Here is a 20,828-nt window from a genome sequence, read left to right as displayed (position 1 = left end):
AATGCTATGTATTGTTTATGCCTCCATAGATTTGATGGTGTTGAATTTCCGGCTCCAGCACTCCTCAACAAGTAGTTGAAGTCTAGTAGCAGCAGGAAATGACTTTCGCTTTCCTTCGGCCGCTAATCCTTTCTCGATAACATTAAATAGCTTGACAGCTTGTTTGTAGTATGTTCTGTAGAAGCTTTGGGCTGAGACCTCCCACCAGTTGCTTAGAATGACAAAATGAACGTTAGTTACGACAGACAAATCGGTGTTCAAAATACGGGCGATGGCTCTCCACTCTGCGCTTTGGTCAAAGTCACCCAGGCTCGAGCTATGACTTTCTCTGCAAATAGCAGCCCATAGCGTCATTATTCCTCCAATGCGCTCCTCGTATTTGACCTCATCCTCCCATTTATCGTCTGAACGTTTCCAGCCCATTCTTACACGTCCCTCCTCGGTGTCAATGGAGCAGGAGTATCCAAGGATGAAGCAGCACTTCTTCACGAAACGAGCCGTGAGAAAGTACTTGAATTCTGGATAACGCTTGAGAAACACATTCGTCAAAAGTGCTAAAGGTAAGGCGGCAGTAGGTTTAACGGTCACCTCCGCCTCAGCTTGGGAAATTAAGGCTTTTGAAATGAAGTTCAAAATCCATTTATAGGCCTGAGTGTCGTTTCGTGTCAGCTCGATCACCTCTAGCATCTCATTGCATACAGTTTGACACTGTCTGACGGAATTTGAAAGCTGGCCAAATTTTACATTGACCCTTCTTTTTAGAGTGTTCAATGATTTTTTGGCCTCTTTGTTTTGATTAATAGGAGCAACAACATTTTGCTTGATATTGACGATCTCTGCTCTCCATTTCTCCACTTCTTTTGCAACGGAGGCCCAGTTGGTATTTCCGCTCTTGCGCTTGGCTTCCTCCTCGGCTAGTTTCTGCTTTCGAAGTTTTTCCTCCTGCATTTTCTTTTCTTTGAGTCTCGCTTCCTCTTTCTTTTTCTTTAGTTCCTCCTCACGCTTTAGTTCCTCCTGCCTTGCAAGTTCTCGTCTGCGTTCTTCCTCTTCTTTTCGTTTTTTCTCTTCCTGCTGCCTGCGTTCCTCTTCCTGCTTCCTTCTTAACTCCTCTTGCTTTCGCCTCAATTCTTCGGCTTCTCTGACCTTTCTTTCATACTCAATGATCCTTTCTATCGTGTTGTCTTGGGTCAGTTGAGCTACCTTGAAGCTTGCTTCTAAAGCCAGTAGTAGCAGCTCAGTTTCAAATGCACTTGTTTTATTATTGGTTTCGAAGTCTGCGATTCGGGATTTCCTGTTTTCATCTTCTTTCTGCACTTCACTGTATGCTTCGTGTTCGTCAGATCTGGCGAAGTAGTTGGCATCGTCATTATGAAGATGTTCGACTTTTACCCTTCTGACAACCGGCTGTTGGACGAGCACCTCCTCCGACTCAATGGGTAGCCCGAACCTCATTTAAGCTGGTAGAATTTTCGATGTTGATATTAGTTTTGGATGCGTTAAACTGAGCCAGCCGGTTGTAGCAGCCGTTAGTATGGGGATGCACGGGTGTAATTACATCGAAAGAAGTATTCCCATAAATTTGCCTTGATTTCGGCAGCATAGAAATTAATTTGAAAAATTACAAAATTTCCCATTACTCTCATGCCACAATTCCTTGAATAATCCTCCCTTTGTATTGATGATACTCACTTTAGATGTAGCGTTATAGTTGGGTGCTCGCACTGCAAATAAATTTTTCAACCTGAGCCAGAAACTACCACAAGTGAGTTCCCCAAATGATGAAACTGTCGTGGGTACGTGCTTTCTCTACATCTGGGAGCCTTCTAAAAGCGGGCTACTCACTGGTAGAGCCTGTGCACCACCTTGTGAAAGTCAATAAGGCTGCTTTGAGCCCCAAATACCAGGATGTCTTGATTCCCAAAGACGACGTCAGATCCCTTGGATTTAAGCCTGCTGAATTTGAGCAGGACAGAGTCAAAGAACACTTCCACAACACGCTCGAAAGCGACTTGATGCTTGCGCTCTATGAGCACGATGCCGAGACCATAGTTGGTGAGAAGAGAAGAAGGTGGGATCCTGACTCGCCATACGCCCTTTATCGTCATCTCAGAAAAACAAGACATGTCAATAGACCACAGAGAGACATTCATCCAATAGGGCCTGAGAATGTCCCACAGCTTACCGGAATCTCCATCAACTTGTTCTCGAAAGAAGTGCTTAATGAACCATACCACAACATCGCTGCCAGATTGCAGCTTGCACAGCTCACGAATGTAAAGCCTCAGCAGACCAAGGTCAAGGTCAACTACCAGCAGTGGAAACTCAGAAGAGGTAAGAGATGTGGTGCTAAGGTCGAAATCAGCGGACAGGACATGTCTCAGTTCATGACCACCTTGACTGAGTTGGTGTTGCCAAGAATCAGAGACTTTTCAGGCATCAAGGAGTCCAGCGGTGACAACAATGGTAATATCTCTATCGGTTTGCGTCCAGAAGATGTGAAGTTCTTCCCTGAGATCGAGCACTTCCAGGACTTGTACCCCAAGCTTTTCGGTTTCCACATTACGTTCAAGACCACCGCAAGAACGGATGAGGCCGCAAAGACTTTACTCAGTTCGCTCGGTTTCCCATTCCGCAAATAGATTTGTAAATAGCAATAGGTTAAAATGTGAAGAGCATCAAGTAGTAGCATCGCGAGAACGCGAATCGCATATATGGGGAAACATCTAAAGGTCCACCAGTGAAGACCATGTCGATGATCTCAGTGGTACACGACTATTCTATTCTATATTCGAACAGGATTCTTCAGAAAGACAAGAGATGGGCCGACGGAAGGCTACGATATTACGAATTCAACAATAAGATGGAGGTATACTCCGAGGAGCAGTTCCTACTAGCTACTGATTTCTACCCATCGAACAAGAAGCTGCCTATTCAAAGTGGAGCTTTCGAGGAGGGATCTGAATTCAAACTCCCCAGTGGAAAATTCTTGATCTCAGTGCAAGAGTACTTGGGTTGTTCGGAACGAGACGTGTCAAAGGTGTTCAAGAAGGCAGATCGAACTCCCGATACGACAAATTCGACTGTTGTAAAAGCCGAGCCATTCATAAAACTCGAAGACTCGTCACAAATGTCAGAGATTCCACTCCCCGAACACCTTTCGTTTCTCAAGACAGAGCCCAAAGAGTCCATCACACCAACACCAAAACCCAGGCGAATCGGCCTAACGAGAAAGAGAGGAACCACCAAGAAACAAAGTGACCTCAGTCTGTTCACTCGAGGCCCATCTGTGGAAGAAAAATTAAACAAGTATCTTGAAGGAAGACTGGCCAAAGTTACACGGATTCCACCTCGAAGTGCTAATTTGTATACCCGTCTTAACCAGGAAATATCCATGGACGTGGAGGACCTCGACAGAAGCATCAAAGTCCCCCACACGGGGCTAACTCAAAGGAGAGAGGAAGATTAGCACAAATTAAGGCAACCCAGACCGCAGGCGGAATTGGTTGAGATACTTTGGGAAGCTGTGGGGTATTTCGATAATAATAAAGTCCAGAATCTTCTTGCTGGTGGCAATAAGGAAAAAAAGAAGGCATTTTGCGTTTGTGCCTCCTGTCACGTCAATTTGGAACAAAGAATTGCTAATTTCGACACATTGATACAATAGATAACGGCCGAACTAAGACGGGGAATGACCGAAATCTGATTGTTACTGTGGACCGCATCGATGCGGCAAAAGTAAAGTGAAACTCAATCTACGTAATGTTGCTACTAATTCAGGGACACCCCTCAGGGCGAGAGCTTATCATGAAACAAACTTTACCCCAATTTTGTTTCACTTTCGTGTTGCCGGTCTGCATTAGGAAAATTGACCGATAACAGGACCACGTGGAGTGCCACAGAGGTAGTTATTCCTGCCACATTTACTGCCATGGCGCAAATTGAATATTGATTGCTTGAGAGCCTGAGATCCGGGGACAGGAGCCCACGGCGTCTGATAAGGCACGGAGGCAAAAAGAAGAAGAGAAAAGATCATTTGAACGCGGTTGCACCGGTAACTATTAGCATCTTGACGTGCGAGGTTGCGAATGTTCACTGGCGCTAATCATCCGCAACATGCTGATCCTTCTTAGCCGTAACACCTTGATTACGAATATTAGGCGGTTGGCAGAGTTCTTTGAGCTACTTTCTACAGTTACACGTTGCTGCATGGAGATATAGTAGAGCACAACCACAGCGCAACAATGAAACTAATGAGATCACGGAAGGTCTACCAAGCAGGAAGAGAGCGTCACGAAGTCTGGGGTAGGCAACGTGGTGTGTTGACGAAGATGGAATGACGGCTCCACCTGCTCTCGTGAAAGGTAGTTTTCTTGTGGCGTTTGCATTATGCTGGGAAAACGTGGGCACTTATATATTGCAACACGTGCGGTGGGGCGGTGTGTGTTGCAGCACCAGCGCTTTTTTTGTCGCTTTATCGCTGCAAAAGAGTGCCAAAGAGGGCCCCGTTTGCACACGCCCAGCGTAACTCTAGTCTCTATGCACAGACAACATGCATAGAAGCCTTTTGCGGAACCGGAGCACCCTCTGAGTGGGATCGGTGGTGTTGTTGACGCCGCCAAGCTCCGTATAAGTTTGACGCCTGCCCCACATTTCTTGCAGAAACCTTTAATTTTGTCGTTTTTGTTTACTTGCAAATTCTTAGGAGCTGTGAAAACTACAAGTATCTCAGCTTTTGCCCAGTCATCTTGCTTTTGAAGTCAAACCGTCAGGCCCCTTTTCACGAAACCTGACTTCTACAAATTCTTGAGGTTGCCTCAACAGGCACAGGTTTGAATAAATCCGGCGACTCGCTTCATTATAAATCGCACGCTGCGTGCACAACGGGTACTACTAGGCTGCCTTTCTTTTTTTCTTGGTATCAGTGTGCACCATCACCAGTTTTTTCACAACGTAACAAACCTTAACGGTTCAGCCTGACCTGCCGTCGACCACAAAAAGCGAATACGTCCCTCCATTCATCTGCCTTTGTCCTCGCAAATATTCCAACTTGATGACTTCGATATAGCGGCTCAAATTACACCGACTCGACCAATGTCCACTACAACATCGACAAGGACAACGCCCTCCTTCGACCCAACAGGCTTGTCTCCTCGAATACGGCCCTCTCCTCGGGCTCACGTACCTCGAGATGGCTATTCTCGACAAGGGTCCCGGGCTGGTTCCGTCACTGGGAGTCCCGATGGCCAATACCCAAGGAAACGCAATCCAGCGCTGCCGAAAACGTTCACCAGAGATATCGACCCGTTCCTAGCTCAATATCTCAAGCCTTCTGTTAATGATAGACACGTGCTGTACTTCAAAAACTTGGAGAAACACACCAAAGTTCGTGGCTATGACTTTTACAGTCAATACTTTAACAAATCCACCATCCCGGAAAGTCCGAAGCAGATTCAGAATCTCCGGGGTATTATCAAAGAGCGTAATCGCGTGGTTTCACCTTTATGTCGTCAAGTACCATCACCCTACCAAGAATCACTGAGTGACGATGAGGATGAAGATACTGTACGGGGTCAACGCCGGAGGATATCTGGCGGCGAACTGGCATCGCCTGGACCTACGACCAAAAAACCACACGCGCAGGTGTTTACTACCCGCCTACCGCCCGATTTCATGAAATGTTCCATCGATGATCTCATAAACCTTATTTATCGCATGCTACAGCTGTTGATCAACCTTAACGACAAAAGCGTGCCTCTAGTGGTTTCCAATCCAGGCAGTGCGGACAGTAGTGAACTTTCTCCCGAAGAGAAGAAGAAGCTACTTACGAGATTCCACTCGAGAACACCGCCGGCGATCTCGATCCAAACATACCTTGCCAGATTGACCAAGTTCAACAACTTCACGCAAGCTACACTCCTCACAACAATCTACTACATTGACCTCTTGTCACACAACTACCAGCCATACTTCACGCTCAATTCCTGGACTGTGCATCGGTTCTTGCTTGTGGCAACGATGCTCGCGCAGAAACTGCTCGAGGATTTTTTTTATACGAACGACCATTACGCAAAAGTTGGGGGTGTGGCGCTTACGGAACTTAACTGCCTAGAGCTAGATTTCTTAACACGGGTCAATTGGAAATTGGTGCCGGCGAAACACTTGGATAATAACACAACATCGATCCGGTATAGCAAGCAGGTGCTCGATCTCTACTATGAGCAACTCATCAGTCTCATGGGGAGCAATTTATCCGAGTGCAATAATGTCGTTTACACGCTAGCTGTGGCGGAGCATATATAGGGTAATTCTACGGAATTAGGACTCATGAGGAACATGAGAGGTTTTGGGTACTTCACAATACACAACAAAAGAACATTACTAATGCGTAGTAAGCGAGATTTCCTTCACCTACGGGGGCTAGACTGTTTTGGTCGCATTTTAGTCAGTAGATGTAACGGAATTTCTCTATACGTCAAGGCATGCAGATGAGACAATTTTTCACTTGGACCACCAGCCTTGCCTATTATCCCATGCTTCGATATTGAGGTCACTGAATTTTTTTTATTTTTTACAGTTCACTTTAAATTAGCTCATCGGCGCCCAGAAACGGCTTTCTGATTCCACACCACGCCTCTTTTGGAATGCCCAGCCGCGACTCGCTTAACCGTTTGTGACAGCCGCAACCGAATAAATCTCACAGGCATTGAGAATCTGACGTACTTCCCGAAGAAACCGGTCTATTGTGAATATGACGCTCTCGGAACAATACATTTTTGCCGAAGCACTCGAAATTCCAGGCCCTCCTATTTAAAGTTAGTCACTAATGCACATCGTTAAGCCGCAGCTGCACCGCTGCACAAGCCCGCATCTGTGGTCCTTGCCATCTTTCCATCTTATAAATACTGCTGATTCCGTCCACCACCATTAGAGTTTTCATGTCGGATATCAAGCTCTACGGTCCGGTCCTGGGAAGCGCAGCTTTTAGCCTGGCATCCAGGTCTACCTCTCCAGATGAGATTGGTACTTATCAACCCGATGAGGGTACGGAAGTTCCGAACGATGAGACGGCTTCTAGAGAGGAGGCCTCCAGGGTGGACACTTTGCTGAGGCAAGTCTCCCGGCTTTCTTTCTACGAACCCGATTTAACAGTGAATCCCGAAAACTTTGATTTACGCAAGCTTCTTTACACTTACATGAAGCAAAGCGAGATGTCTGGCGTGAAGCTCAGAGACATGGGCGTCTCGTTTGAGAACATGACCGTCAGTGGTATAGATCAGCTGTACGCCTTCTTACCGACGGTTACCGACGTTGTTCAGCTTCCGCTTACCATCTACCGTGCTCTCCGTTCATTGTCCGTCAAACCGCAGAGAGACATCTTGCGTGAGATGAACGGCTACGCCAGAAGCGGTGAGATGGTGCTTGTGTTAGGAAGACCAGGCTCTGGATGCTCCACCTTCCTCAAGGCCTTGTCGGGAACGGATGTCAAGATGTACACTGGCATTTCCGGCGACATTGAGTACGATGGGTTGCCCAGAGAGAGCATGCTTAAGCATTTCAAGCAGGACTTGATCTACTGTCCTGAATTGGACATTCATCTTCCTCACCTTACCGTTGAACAGACATTGGACTTTGCCATCAAGTGTAAGATGCCCGCCAAGCGTGCCAATGACATGTCGAAGCAGGAGTACGTTGTGTTCATGAGAGAGATGCTTGCTACCGTTTACGGTTTGCGTCACACATACAAGACCAAGGTCGGTAACGATTTCATCCGTGGTGTCTCCGGTGGTGAGAGAAAGAGAGTCTCTATCGCTGAGGCTTTGGCTTGTCAGGGTACCGTCTACTGTTGGGATAACGCTACCCGTGGTTTGGATGCATCCACAGCTCTTGAGTACGCTCAGGCCATCCGTGTTTCGACTGACATAACTAGATCCACTGCATTTGTGACTATCTACCAAGCTTCGGAGAATATCTATGAGACCTTTGACAAAGTGACCGTGTTATACAAGGGCCGTCAGGTCTACTTCGGTCCAACTCTGACTGCTAAAGCCTACTTCGAGAAGATGGGCTTCGAATGTGCTCCTAGACAATCGACGGCTGAGTTTTTGACGGCCATCACGGACCCTCATGGTCGTAGACCAAGAAAGGGATACGAGAACAAAGTTCCACGCAATGCGGATGATTTTGAGGCATACTGGTTGGCGTCTGAGGAATTCAAGGCGCTCAAGCAGGAGATCCAGGACTACAAGGCTGAGAAGAATCCTGATGAGACAAAGCGTCGTTTGATCGATTCGATCAAACAGGAGAAACAGTCTGGTCAAAGAGTTGGATCTCATTATACCGTTAACTTCTTTGAACAATACAGTTTGAACACTAGAAGAGCATTCCAGAATATCATGGGTGACAAGGCATACACGGTGACACAAATTATTGCTGCAATTCTGCAAAGTTTGATTGTCGGTTCCTTGTACTACAACACACCCGATGACGTTACTGGTGCATTTTCTAGAGGTGGTGTGGTCTTCTTCTCGGTTTTGTATTTGTCTTTGATGGGACTTGCAGAAGTGTCTAACTCTTTTAATCAGAGGCCCATCATGTTGAAGCACCACAACTACTCCTTATATCATCCAGCAGCATGTTCGGTCGCTGATGCCATTACTGCCATTCCGATCACCACTTTGATCAGTATTGTCTTTACCCTTATCCTTTACTTCCTCGCTAATCTTAAGAGGGACGCCGGTGCTTATTTTACTTTCTTGTTGATTTCCACCTTGGTTTCGTTGTGCATGAATGGTCTTTTCAAGGCTGTGTCGGCTTGGAACAAGACAATCTCAGCTGCTAACTCGTTTGCAGGTGTCTTGATTTTGGCCGCTTTGATGTACTCCTCTTTCATGATTCAAAGACAATCCATGAGAGTTTACTTCAAGTGGATCTCATACATCAACCCCGTCCTCTACGGTTTTGAAGCTATGATTACCACGGAGTTCCACGGAAGAGAGATGCCCTGTGTATCAAACTACCTTGTTCCAAGCGGAGAAGGTTATGATCCTGCTGATGCATCTTGTGCCTTTGCAGGTGCAGCCCCTGGTGATACGATCGTGAGCGGCGATAGTTATGTTGAGCAAGCCTTCACATACAGTTTCAGCCATGTTTGGAGAAACTTCGGTATCTTGATTGGTTTCTATGTCTTCTTCTTAGTGGTTGCCGCCATTGGTTTCGAAGTGATTCGCCCAGTCTCTGGTGGAGTTGATAGATTGTTTTTCTTGCGTGGAAAGAAGCCCAGCCATATCCTCACAGCCGATGAAAAGGCTAATGTCGATGTGGAGGAGGGTCCTGCAATGGATGCTGATTTGGAGAAAGTGAAGCGCCAAAGTACATCCAGTGATGATAACTCTGCCTTGGCTGACTTGAAGTCGAAAGATCTTTTCTGTTGGAAGCAAGTCGACTATGTCATTCCCTATGACGGCGGTGAAAGGAAACTTTTGGACAGTGTTTCCGGATTCTGCGTACCAGGTAAGTTAACTGCATTGATGGGTGAGTCTGGTGCCGGAAAAACCACTTTGTTGAACGTCTTGGCTCAAAGAATTGATATGGGTGTTATCACGGGCGATATTTTGGTTAATGGCAAGCCGCTTGATGGCTCTTTCAGTCGTCGTACTGGTTACGTTCAACAACAGGACATTCATTTATCTGAGGCAACCGTGAGAGAAGCACTTAGATTCTCTGCGCAAACCAGAAGGGCAAACGATGTTTCCGACGAAGAGAATTGGGTGCGGTTGATTTCGACGTGATTGTATGTGACGAAGGTCACAGGCTCAAAAATAACAGCAGCAAGGTTATGAAACTATTGGACGGTCTTGGTGTGGAAATGCGGTTGGTGCTCACGGGAACTCCGATCCAGAATGACTTGAATGAGTTCTACACAATCGCCAACTTTATAAATCCTGGCATTTTGGGGTCTCTGGCAGACTTCCAGAAGCGCTTTGCCAGGCCCATTCTACGAGCTCGTGATGTCAACTGCCTGAGCAGGGATATTATCAAGGAAGGACGGAAAGTGTCCAACGAGTTGATTGAAATCACAAAGAGCTTTACGCTCCGAAGAACACAGAACGTCATCAGCTCGTTTTTGACGAGAAAAACCGATGTTTTGCTTTTCTGTCCGCCTACCAAGCTCCAAAAGTCTCTCTTCAAGCTTGTGCTCGGTTCGTCCAACTTCAACAAAATCATCAATTCTGACCCCAGAGATGTTCTTGCGTTGATTATGGTGTACAGAAAGATTTGCAATTCTCCGTCTTTGCTAGCGAAGGATTCCTTCTTTAGTACACTTCTAGGCACCGAGGCCCGGAAACAGCTTGACCCAGCATCCCTCACGACACGAACTACAGGCAGCAAGATTAATGTGCTTGTTCCCCTCCTTCTTGAGTTCAAGAAACTCGACGAAAAGACCGTTCTTGTTTCAAACTTCACCCAGACTTTGGACTTCCTCGCGACAGTTCTTCTGAAACTCAATATTCAGTTCGTCCGGCTCGACGGCTCGAGTGCTAGCAATACTCGTGATAAGCTTGTCAGTGATTTTCATAAAGCGGAAGGATTTACAGTCTTTCTCCTACTGGCTAAAGCTGGTGGTGTTGGTTTGAATCTTGTCGGTGCATCTAGACTAGTACTTTTCGATAACGATTGGAACCCTTCAGTGGATCTTCAAGCAATGGCCAGAATCCACAGAGACGGACAAAAGAAGCCGGTGTACATCTACAGACTTTTCACCACGGGCTGTATTGATGAGAAGATTTTCCAGAGACAACTCATGAAGGGTACGCTCAGTGACATGTTTCTCGATGACAAGTCTGAATCGTCGCTGAATATCTTCGACTTTGAAGATCTCAAGGACCTATTCAATGTTGCCGATACCAACTGCAACACCCATGACTTGATTGAATGTCCATGTTCAGGCGAAGGCGAAAGTCTTGAATCGTCCCAAAAGCAAGCTACACAAGACGACACTGACGAGGACGACGACTTGCCGTCTCTGGGCTGGATGAGCGCTCTGGATCTACACAAAATGGCTCCAGATAACAATGCAAAAAAGCAGTCCATCAGGTTGGCATTATCCCACTACAAGCACTTTGACCCTACGGAGTGTGACTCTAGCGTGGATGTTCTGGACGAGGTTGTCAACAAGTTGCTACAGAAACTCAAAGAGGAGCGTCTATTAACGTACGTCTTCACACACGTCACTCAAGGATACTTATAGATTAATTACAGAAGCATCTTCATTCTTGCCTCCGCGGCTCTGGCCCGTTGTTCCCTCATGAGGCGTGTCTTTTGCTGCTCCGTCAACTCACTGGTTTCAGAAGGACGGTTCTGAACCTTGCCACCAAGAGTGCCACCAGAGGAAAATGTAGGTTTCTTCTGCTCCATTTCAGTCTTTTTCGCCAACTCCTCCTCTATTAAACGACGGTTCTCTGCCTCCTGCTGTTTCTTTTGCTGCTCTTCCTCCTTCGCCACTTCCTCCCTGGTTCTTGGAGGTCCCACTTTAGCAGCATTCCAATCCGTAAACTCCTCCCCAAGTGTGTTTCTTGCAATTTGGAAAGTCTTCTTTGCCGTAGATGTGGAACTCATCTGAGCAGCAGTCTTTCCTATGGCATTGAGAATGGTGGGGTCTGCTTTTAGGTTCACCAACAACACCTGGATCATGTGGTGGAGACCCTGTGATGCAGCATAATGAAGTGGTGTGGGAGCATGTGCATGCTGGTTACCGGGTGTGAATTGGTAATTAGCATCCAACCCGTTCTTCTTCAAGTAGTTGATCAACATCGGTGCCTTCAGCTTTTTGAGCAAGTTGATAATTTCCTTTGTGTGCTTGTCAGATTCAGAAAGCTCTGGTGCTGGAGACGGTGTCTTCTGCACCTTGGAGATATCAGTCTTCTTCTCTGTAACCTTCTTGGCTTTCGGAAGATCCACCACTTGCATGTGAGCGAGCTGGACCCAGGCCCGTTTCAATTCAGAAAGAGTGGCTCTCTTGGTGGTGAATGGGAAATTTCTGATTCGTTTATCGTCAGCCGCCAATGGGGCGCCCTCGTAGCCCACCAAAGCACGTCTGTTAGCCACCGCATTGGCTCTTATAAATACAAAGTCGGCATTTTGCAAATACGACTTCCACAGATTAAGAAGCTCCCTGACTTCTTGTTGAAGCGCCTGCTCGTTGTACCTTCTAATAGAAGAACCTGCCGAATTGGCTTTTCCTCTGGAATTATCCGAAGCGCTCTGAGAACCACCCTGTTTTCTTCTCGTGGTGTACCTGTGGAACGTCTTCGACTGAAGCACATTCACCTGCTGCTCCTGCTTCGGGATCTTGTGGTTGGGCGCTAGACCCTTGATGTTCTTGGGGGTATGGGAAACAACGGCACCTGCAAAATGGCCTCCTCCAATCATGAGAAGCACAGAAGTGCCCAGCCGCTTGGGCTCCGACGAAATCTGACTCACCTCCTCCAACACGTTTCCGGTATCTAGCGACGCCTTCGAAAAGAGTGCCTTGTACAATCCAAAAGCCTTACCTTGGTCTACCAAGGAGGACTGAAATAGAATGTATGGCGAATTCGTATTCATGTGACTCACGCTCTGCTCTTCGTCCTCGTTCTTCGTGGATAGCTGCTCAAAAATCGTATTAAGCTTGTTGTCCTCTTCGTCCTCTGTTTCACTCTCCTCTGATCCAGATATGCTCTCCACCGATTGGGTCTCTATAAGTTTATCAAATTCATCCTCTGTGAGCGGTGGAAGCGAATTGACCTGTCTCTTTAGGTTAAGACGATGGAGATCTGATTTATAGTAGTCTTTGGACTTTTCGGGCTCGGTTTTGGGATCGACTATCTGGTTTTCGATAGGACTCTTTGTTTCAACTGGAGCTTCATTGACAGCCACAACAGCAGCAGATTCGTCAAAATGAAGAAGACTTAGACTGTTTTTGACAGCTTCGTCCAAGGAAAATATATACAAGTCGTCTTTTGCCACAGAAGTCATCCTTGCTGTGAAGAAGTAGTAGTACTGTGATAGTGGCGCGTGTGCACACCCTTTTAAATGGTTGCAAAGTCTATGATACACTATTTAGCGGTGAGTCTTTTTTTTTCTGATGAGTCATTCAGACAGACCCGAAACGGTGGCACTCCTTGAGGAAATGCTCGATTTTCTCTGGCTTCATGAAGGGGTGAGTGCCGTGACCAAAGTTGACAATGTAGTTCTGTTTGCCACCGCCGAAGCCTTTGATCATTTGCTCCACTTTTTTCGAAATGACCTCGTCGGATCCGTAGATAATGCCGGGGTCGAGGTTTCCCTGCAAGGTGATTCTTCTGCCGTTCACCACCTTCACAGCATCCTCGGGCTTGTAGAGCCAGTCCAACGAAACAGTGTCGTAACCAGACTCACACAACTCGTCCAAGGCGTACCAGGCGCCCTTGGCGAAAACAGTAAGTGGGATTTTCTCCTTAACACCAAGCTCTGCTAATCTGCCTGGCAACTTGGCAGCAATCTGGCGCAAGTATGGCAAACAGAATTCGTCAAACTCGTGGGGTCCAAGCTCACCAGCCCAGGACTCAAACACCTGCAACATCTGGGCACCAGCCACGACCTGCTGGGCCAAAAACTCAATACAAGCGTCGGTGGTGGCCTGGAGCAAGGTGTGTGATTCCTTGGTGTACTCGTAGATCCACTGCTTGGCAAAACGGAACATCTTAGAGCCCTGGCCTTCGGTCATGTACACCAAAAGGGTCCATGGAGCACCACAGAAACCCAAAAGGGGCACTCTGCCCTTCAACTTTGTTCTGGTGAGTGTGATAGCCTTGTAGGCCCAGTCCAAGGATTTCAACACATCGGGCTTCAAGTTGATTCTGTTGATGTCCTCACGGGATCTCAAAGGGTCAGCGAAAACAGGACCCTTGCCTTCGATCATGTTGATCTCAAAGCCCATGGCCTGTGGGATCACCAAGATATCTGAAAAGATAATGGCAGCGTCAATGAGACCGTCAAAGTGGTCGACGGGCTGAATGGTGATTTCGGAGGCAATCTCGGCATCTCTACACGTTTCGAAAAAATCTCTGCCGCCTTTGACCTCGTGGTATTCAGGAAGATAACGACCTGCTTGTCTCTGGGGTTAGTAAGGCTGATATACGAGGAGGTTGAAATGGTCACATACCATGATCCAGATGGGAGGTCTTTCGACCTTCTCGCCCTTGGCGGCTCTCAAAATCAAGTCGTTTTTCAATGGTTCAAAAGAAGGCATTTTGGTGTTGGAGAATCTGGAGGGATCCAGACGGACTCGGGAAATGGGTGGTGATGGTGCACGGGTGTCATGGGGTCCAGCCAGTGGACATGGTGATTTTGGGCCAGGGGTCTGGCATTTTGGAAATTGAAAATGGGAAGGGATCAAGGAGAAAAGGATTTCAAAATTGACCCCTTTGTTGGATGGTGAGAGTGAGTCGTGGAAGCAATCGAGGCTGTCTCAGCAGCATAGCAAGCAAATAATTAGAACTCTTGATTATATCAAAATTCTTTTTGTTTTTATTGAATCTTAGCTTCTCTCGATTGAGTCAAGTGAAATTTCGAAGCCATTCTAATCGGTGTGTAGGTGCAGAGGCTGACAGCTTTATACGAGGATCTAACTTTCATTTGGCTGCGAAAGCCGAAGCCTTCAACTGCCATACAAAATAGACAAATAGACGTAAGCAATCATTTAGGGTATACTTTAACGCCAACTAAACAATACTGACTATTTAATTTTTCTTTAATTCCCCTCAATTACGGAAATCGCTATAACTTCTTCAATTTTGGGTTTGAGGCCGTTTCCGCGTCGTGTCAGCTTATTCAGAATTCAAAAAAATGTATGAAAATGGCGGTTTTTGCGAAAATCGAGTCTCGTCTATACTGCTGCACTTCTATATGCAGTGCTTTTTCTTCTCCCAAATTAGCCTGCGTGGCGTAATGGTTAGCGCATTTGACTTCTAATCAAAAGATTCCGGGTTCGAGTCCCGGCGTGGGTTCTTGTTTGCGGTTTTAGCTCAGTTGGGAGAGCGTCAGACTGAAGATCTGGAGGTCCTGTGTTCGATCCACAGAAATCGCATACTTTTTTGCAGTTTTCGATACTACTTCTACTGCTTTGTTACAAAATCATCACATTAACTTATTTCCCAAAACTCCGGCCCATTAAATCTCGACATATCTCGTAACCGACACCAAGCCACGCTCTCTGTTGGCCCAGCTGACCCAGTTGGGTGAGTAGTGAAGAAGCTCATCAAAAGCGGGTATTCTCTCCTTCACATCTTCCTTCTTGTCGGCGATGTAGCCGGTTTCACTCCAATAACATTCCACATTGATGCCAAGTTTCTTGACCGTCACCTTGGAAGCATCCACCTCGTTGGTGTCTACCACGTCAGGAACCCACTGGAACGCTAAATGGTACTCCTTGTCCCAGTCAAGCTTGTTCAACTGGATGGTTTGGATGCCAGCATAACTCTTGTACAAGTAGTTGCCGTCGGAATCTCTTGAGAATCCAGCAGGAATGCCGTTAATTAGGTAGGCTGGCGTGGAACTATTCTTGTCTGCGCCTTCCCGATACACGATAGCTGTTCTGACGGGTGAATCCTGTGGCTTGGCATCGAAGATCTTGGTCACCGAGTCTGAAACATTGAAATCGATACGGCAATTTCTGTTTTTAGGTGTGAGAAGACGAATTTCTCCCGTGAGCAAACCGAATGGCGAGCTCGTTTCGGAAGACGAGTTCTTAAGCACATCAATGGTCAAGTAGTCTTGCACATCCTTGACACCTGGTGCGAGAATGGGGTCCCATGTGGAGGGGTATTCGTAGCGGGAAATGCCATTCTCAATGGAGTTCGTCACCACCTTGAGGTCGTTTTGCTTGACAGAAGGCATGTCCTTCAAGATGTTCTCGACGATTGGGTCCTCACGACCAAACACCTTGACGGTATCTCTGACGGGACTGGTATTCAAGTCGAGAGTCTCCAAGAATCTCAACTTGAGGGGGTTGGCCTGGTCGAAAGGATCGGTGAGGTTAAATCTTAAGACTCCATAAGCCAAAGTTCCGGCAAGGAGCAAAACGACAATTCTGTTGACCTTGAAAATGAATGGCAAGAAGGGTGCTGCCCAGAATATAGCGAGTGCCTGGGCAAAGATGTAAAATACAACTTGTCCCTCCAAGTACTCCTGGAACATCTTATCAAAGCTAGCAAGCATGAGCTCACCGTTGCTGTAAATAAGGTAGGAGGAAAGCGGGACAACAATCAAGAACTGGATCAACCAGTCATAACTGAAGGACTTGGTCTCGTGGGCCTCACACCGCTCCGAGAATCCTGAACCCAACGACAAAGAGGAACCCACTGAGACATCATCTTGAGAACCATAGTTTCTCTGATTGCTCTCGTATTCCTGGTCGTGGTGCTCGTTTGAGGTTCCCAAGAGTGGAGCGGACTCCTCCTCAGTACCCTTTGGCTTTGGAGACCTCTTGAAGTTCCATCCAAGCAATCCAATGATAGCAGCCAAGGCTTGAAGGAAGAAAATGAAGCCCACGTGGATCTCTCCGGTGTGATCCGACGAGGAGCGGATTTTGATAGTCGAGTAAAGCAAACCAATCCAAGTGAAAAATGAAATCTCAATTATACTGATGAGCTTTTCGTCGTGGAAGTGGCCCTTGAAAGGTCTCAAGATCGCATTCAACCCATTCAAAAAGCCGTAGTTGAGAAGCAAGAAGAGCGAAAACAACGTGAAAACAAACAGATCTTTCGAGTTGTTCATGAAGAATGGATTGATGGGGACGAGAATCACATCAGTGATGAAGTTCAAAAGAACGGCGGACAAAACGACGGAAATAGGAAGTTTGATCACATTGACAAAATTGACATCCCAGCTCTTCTTGTATCTGAAGATGAAGAACACCAATGGAATGCTCACCAAAGGTGCAATCACCAAGAGAACAATGTTGAGAATAAACACGGTGTTCATGGAGATGAGGATGTAGTTGTTGAAGATCGAGGTGAAGCCTGCTGGTTCCGTTTGGCTCTCCGGGTCGGAGTCCAAGCCAATCAGCTTGAAGGCTACTTCCTTGGTGAAGTCAAGGGCAGTAGACAACATGTGCCACTGCGACAAGATGCTGACGCTGGCCACGCTGTCTCTGGTAGTGTGGTACAAGTTTCTGGGCTTGTGGAAGGCAACATCAAGACCTCTCAAATGGCCCTTTTGGTCGTACACGGTGAAATCTGTGTCGCTGTGCACGAGGCCGTTATTGAAGCCCTGCTGGAAGATGGACGAGGCGTAAGGGTATCTCACGGCGTTGTAGAGAGACAAGACACCGTGGTCAGTACCACGGAAAAGAATTGCCTTACCACCAGCACCAGTACCCTCCAAATTGAGGAAATACTTTGTCTGCTTATACCATGGGTGGAACAAGAAGGCCTCGGCACCGTACAAGCCAAACTCCTCGTTGTTGTTGAAGTTGAAAATGACAGTTCTCTCGGGCTGGTCGGTCTTGTGGGAGGTCAAGTAGTCGAGCACACCCAAGAGAGACGCAATTCCCATACCGTCGTCAGTCACACCGTAGGAAGAAGGCACCGAGTCAAAGTGGGCACTAAGCAAGAGCGCTGGCAACGAAGGGTTGGTACCGTTGATACGTGCAAGCACGTTGTTGCTCTCGTAGTACGTAACAAGCTTGCCCTTGGCCAGTGGAGACAGGTACATGATTCTGTTTTCACCATCCAAGTCATTTTCGTGCTCGGCCCACTCCTTCCGGGCAACCAATTCCTTCACGGTTTTCTCAAGATAGTCGTGGACCTCGTCATTGGCCTTGGACGTGTAGGTGTGTTTCTTTCTGGCGATAACCTGGAGATGGAGCCACAGGGAATCCAATATCTGCTGTTCCTGAGGGTCAGTTGGCAACGAAACCGAGGATTCCAAAGACAAGTCCAAGTTTGTGAGGAACACGGTGGCCACCACAACAAGAAGTGTCAAAAACGTCAATGTCGTTTTTCTGTAGCGAAACAATGACCTAAACAGCCTCACAAACCAGTTTGCTCTGGGCTGTTTTCTGCCATTGCGAGGAACAGGAACCCTCTTGTTTTGGGCCGGGGTCTGGGGTGTCCTGGGGTCGTCACCGCTGTCGTTTCGAGGCAGCGCTACCGAAGAAGCCATGTTTATGGAAGTTGTTTTGGGGATAATTGCTGGTATGCACCTATTTAGGTGAGTGTTGACACCCGTACACCACGGAGACCCACCACCAAGTCCGGCTCTCCGAGTCCCCCCAGCCCAAATTCTCCAATTTTTCCAGGTATTTGGGGAATTGTCAGCTCTGTGATTCCGTCTATACCAAAATCAATCCAATTGAGGGCAAACTCGTCCTTCTACACCGCCACCCAGATGGCTGCGAAAAGCTGCGGAATGCTAGTGTGGGGGATCACGCCGGAGAAAGCTTATTGTGAGCCCACAGAGGCTTTGGTGTTTTCATCTCGTGTTGATAATGAATGTGGCGTGTGCCGTGGGGAGACGAAGGGGTGGTTATTTTTAGTGGTGCCAGATACCTGGGTGTATGCCCTTCTCACGGTTCTGTAGATGTAGATAACAGAAGTTGTAGATATGGTGGATATTGTGAATTTGGTACTGGTGGTTGGTATCTCCGAAAAGAAGGTTTTAGGTCTCCACATAAACATTCCCAGACAATGGCGATCTGCGCCGCCTCGGATTCCGAGATTGGAGCGGTCTACTGGTTAGGATGCAGTGGGAAGATGTCAGTGGGTTTTGCATTAGGTGTTCTGAATTCCGTTGTAGCGTTGTTTAAGGCACAGTTGGTCTTTTAAGATGAGGAAGAGCGTTTATGATGACCAAAATGGTGGTGTGGAGGGTAAATGAACATGGGTCGTACGGCTACATGACAATACCGATATCCACCTCTGTTGGTTGAAGTTACTACCTTCGAATTATGATGACCATACCCAGAGGCACCCATTCTTGAAGACTCCATTAATACATAAGCATTAGAAAATAGTTCTCGCCATCATGGCCAAGAGAGCTACATGTACTGGTTCAACCACTGGACTCAAGACTAGGGTATACTAATCACCTCTCGGTAAATTACCTATTTACATACAAATACTCCTTGTTCGCCATCCATCCTCTTCAAAAATACAAACACCTTATAATCATCCATTTTTTGACCTCCCCTGGTGCACACGCTTCCTGATACACCCCCTCTAAATCCAAACTTTTTGCAACCATTTCGCACAACCATGTTTCTTCCTCTTTTCGTCCTATGGGCCAATTTGGCCCCCGTTCTCTCCGCCATAAGCCCCATTTCCATCCACGGCCGCTACTTCATCGACCTGGTCTCCCAGGAACCCGTATGACCAACAAAAAACCACACTTCTCTTGCCCTACTAACGCCAGTTCTTCATCAAGGGTGTAGACTACCAACCCGGTGGTTCGTCAGCTACCGACCAACACAGCGATCCCCTCTCTGATCCCGATGTGTGTGCCCGTGACATTGCCTTATTCCAGCAGCTCGGCATCAACGTATGAAACACGATTTGTCTCTCTCTTCTCTACTAACACCAGACCATCAGAGTGTACTCTGTGGATCCAGACCTCAACCACGATGTTTGCATGACCCTTCTTGCCCAGGCTGGCATGTACCTTGTTCTAGACGTCAATCTGCCTCAGCAGTTCCGCCACCTTAACAGGTACGAGCCTTGGTCAACGTACAACACGGAGTACTTGAACAATGTGTTCAAGGTGGTGGAGCAGTTTGGCGGGTACAACAACACGCTAGGCTTTTTCGCCGGCAACGAGATCGTCAATGACCGTGTTTCCGCCAGAACCTCGCCCCGTTACGTCAAGGCGGTGGTTCGTGATATCAAGCAGTATATTGATGCCAACTTGGACCGGAAAATCCCCGTGGGCTACTCGGCCGCCGACGACTTGGACTACAGAATATCCATGTCGCTGTACCTCGAGTGTGTGGACGAGACTCCGTACGATTCTGCCGATTTTTACGGCGTCAACTCGTACCAGTGGTGTGGAGAACAGACCTTCTATTCCAGCCGCTACGACAAGTTGGTGGAGGACTACGCAGAGTACACACGGCCTGTTTTCCTCTCGGAGTACGGCTGCAACGAAATCACGCCCCGCAAGTTTTCCGAGGTCCAGGCCATCTACTCCAACGACATGGTGGGTGTTTTCAGCGGAGGACTCGTTTACGAGTTCACGCAGGAGCCCAACAACTATGGACTCGTGGAGGTCTTGTCCAACGGCGACGTGCAGCTTTTGGACGACTTCATTGCGCTCAAGTACCAGTTTGAGCATCTTCCCGAGCCTACTTACGGCGTCATGACTCGGTATCTTTTGGCAAACGAGATGCAGTTGAGGAACAGCAAAAAACAGCAGCAGCTGGCTCAGCCGTTGTGCAAAGGCGAATTCTCCAATTTGGCAGTAGAGGAGGGAATGCCGCTGAATCCTGCTGTGGAGCTTTTGGGTGGCATCGCTGCTCAACGAGGGAAGTACGTCAAGCTCGATGAGTCCCAGTTGCGTTCCTCCAAGAAGGTATATGGACCTTCAGGAAAAGTGTACTTGGCGACACCAACGGTGCAGATTGTGGAGGATACCACTCTGGCGCCAGACTCGGGAAGAAGGAGAATTCCCCTGACTCCAAACCACGGTATGTTGCACATTGGTCTGATTCGCCAAAGAATCGCCATGCTTCTCCGAAAAGGCTTTCATCGAGTCCACTACTAACCAGCAGCGACCCTTGTGCGTCCTTCCATCGTCACCGTCTTGTGCGGTGTGGT

The 20,828-nt window shown here is 47.4% G+C and overlaps 8 protein-coding genes and 2 non-coding genes across 10 annotated transcripts; 7 read left to right on the top strand and 3 right to left on the bottom strand.

The window, feature by feature from the left end:
• Nucleotides 1–15: 15 nt before the first annotated feature.
• On the bottom strand, nt 16–1,452 carry GLE1 (nucleoporin; the record flags this gene model as incomplete). The annotated part of the gene is made up of 1 exon (XM_024860518.1): nt 16–1,452. The coding sequence occupies one exon, from the start codon at nt 1,450–1,452 to the stop codon at nt 16–18; it is 1,437 nt and encodes a 478-aa protein (XP_024711326.1).
• Nucleotides 1,453–1,775: 323 nt separating this feature from the next.
• Nucleotides 1,776–2,639, top strand: C7M61_005210 (mitochondrial 54S ribosomal protein uL5m; the record flags this gene model as incomplete). The annotated part of the gene is made up of 1 exon (XM_024860517.1): nt 1,776–2,639. One exon carries the CDS (start codon nt 1,776–1,778, stop codon nt 2,637–2,639), a length of 864 nt encoding a protein of 287 aa, XP_024711325.1.
• Nucleotides 2,640–2,746: 107 nt separating this feature from the next.
• C7M61_005209 (uncharacterized protein) lies at nt 2,747–3,466 on the top strand (the record flags this gene model as incomplete). The annotated part of the gene is made up of 1 exon (XM_024860516.1): nt 2,747–3,466. One exon carries the CDS (start codon nt 2,747–2,749, stop codon nt 3,464–3,466), a length of 720 nt encoding a protein of 239 aa, XP_024711324.1.
• A 1,625-nt stretch (nt 3,467–5,091) lies between these two features.
• Nucleotides 5,092–6,300, top strand: C7M61_005208 (uncharacterized protein; the record flags this gene model as incomplete). The annotated part of the gene is made up of 1 exon (XM_024860515.1): nt 5,092–6,300. One exon carries the CDS (start codon nt 5,092–5,094, stop codon nt 6,298–6,300), a length of 1,209 nt encoding a protein of 402 aa, XP_024711323.1.
• Nucleotides 6,301–6,935: 635 nt separating this feature from the next.
• On the top strand, nt 6,936–11,210 carry C7M61_005207 (uncharacterized protein; the record flags this gene model as incomplete). The annotated part of the gene is made up of 3 exons (XM_024860514.1): nt 6,936–9,772; nt 9,826–11,175; nt 11,201–11,210. The coding sequence occupies 3 exons, from the start codon at nt 6,936–6,938 to the stop codon at nt 11,208–11,210; spliced, it is 4,197 nt and encodes a 1,398-aa protein (XP_024711322.1).
• Nucleotides 11,211–11,253: 43 nt separating this feature from the next.
• C7M61_005206 (uroporphyrinogen decarboxylase) lies at nt 11,254–14,269 on the bottom strand (the record flags this gene model as incomplete). The annotated part of the gene is made up of 3 exons (XM_024860513.1): nt 11,254–13,038; nt 13,139–14,134; nt 14,183–14,269. The coding sequence occupies 3 exons, from the start codon at nt 14,267–14,269 to the stop codon at nt 11,254–11,256; spliced, it is 2,868 nt and encodes a 955-aa protein (XP_024711321.1).
• Nucleotides 14,270–14,953: 684 nt separating this feature from the next.
• Nucleotides 14,954–15,026, top strand: C7M61_005205. The gene has a single exon. It is a non-coding gene; the product is annotated as a tRNA-Arg (tRNA).
• Nucleotides 15,027–15,033: 7 nt separating this feature from the next.
• Nucleotides 15,034–15,106, top strand: C7M61_005204. The gene has a single exon. It is a non-coding gene; the product is annotated as a tRNA-Phe (tRNA).
• An 83-nt stretch (nt 15,107–15,189) lies between these two features.
• Nucleotides 15,190–18,183, bottom strand: C7M61_005203 (uncharacterized protein; the record flags this gene model as incomplete). Its single annotated transcript, XM_024860512.1, has 1 exon — nt 15,190–18,183. One exon carries the CDS (start codon nt 18,181–18,183, stop codon nt 15,190–15,192), a length of 2,994 nt encoding a protein of 997 aa, XP_024711320.1.
• A 1,091-nt stretch (nt 18,184–19,274) lies between these two features.
• Nucleotides 19,275–20,775, top strand: PHR3 (1,3-beta-glucanosyltransferase; the record flags this gene model as incomplete). The annotated part of the gene is made up of 3 exons (XM_024860511.1): nt 19,275–19,385; nt 19,432–19,557; nt 19,600–20,775. 3 exons carry the CDS (start codon nt 19,275–19,277, stop codon nt 20,773–20,775), a joined length of 1,413 nt encoding a protein of 470 aa, XP_024711319.1.
• Nucleotides 20,776–20,828: the final 53 nt, after the last annotated feature.

Source organism: Candidozyma pseudohaemuli (assembly GCF_003013735.1).
Source record: "Candidozyma pseudohaemuli strain B12108 chromosome Unknown scaffold00023, whole genome shotgun sequence".
NCBI classification, from domain to species: Eukaryota; Fungi; Ascomycota; class Pichiomycetes; order Serinales; family Metschnikowiaceae; genus Candidozyma; species Candidozyma pseudohaemuli.
This window is presented reverse-complemented; position numbering and strand designations above follow the sequence as displayed.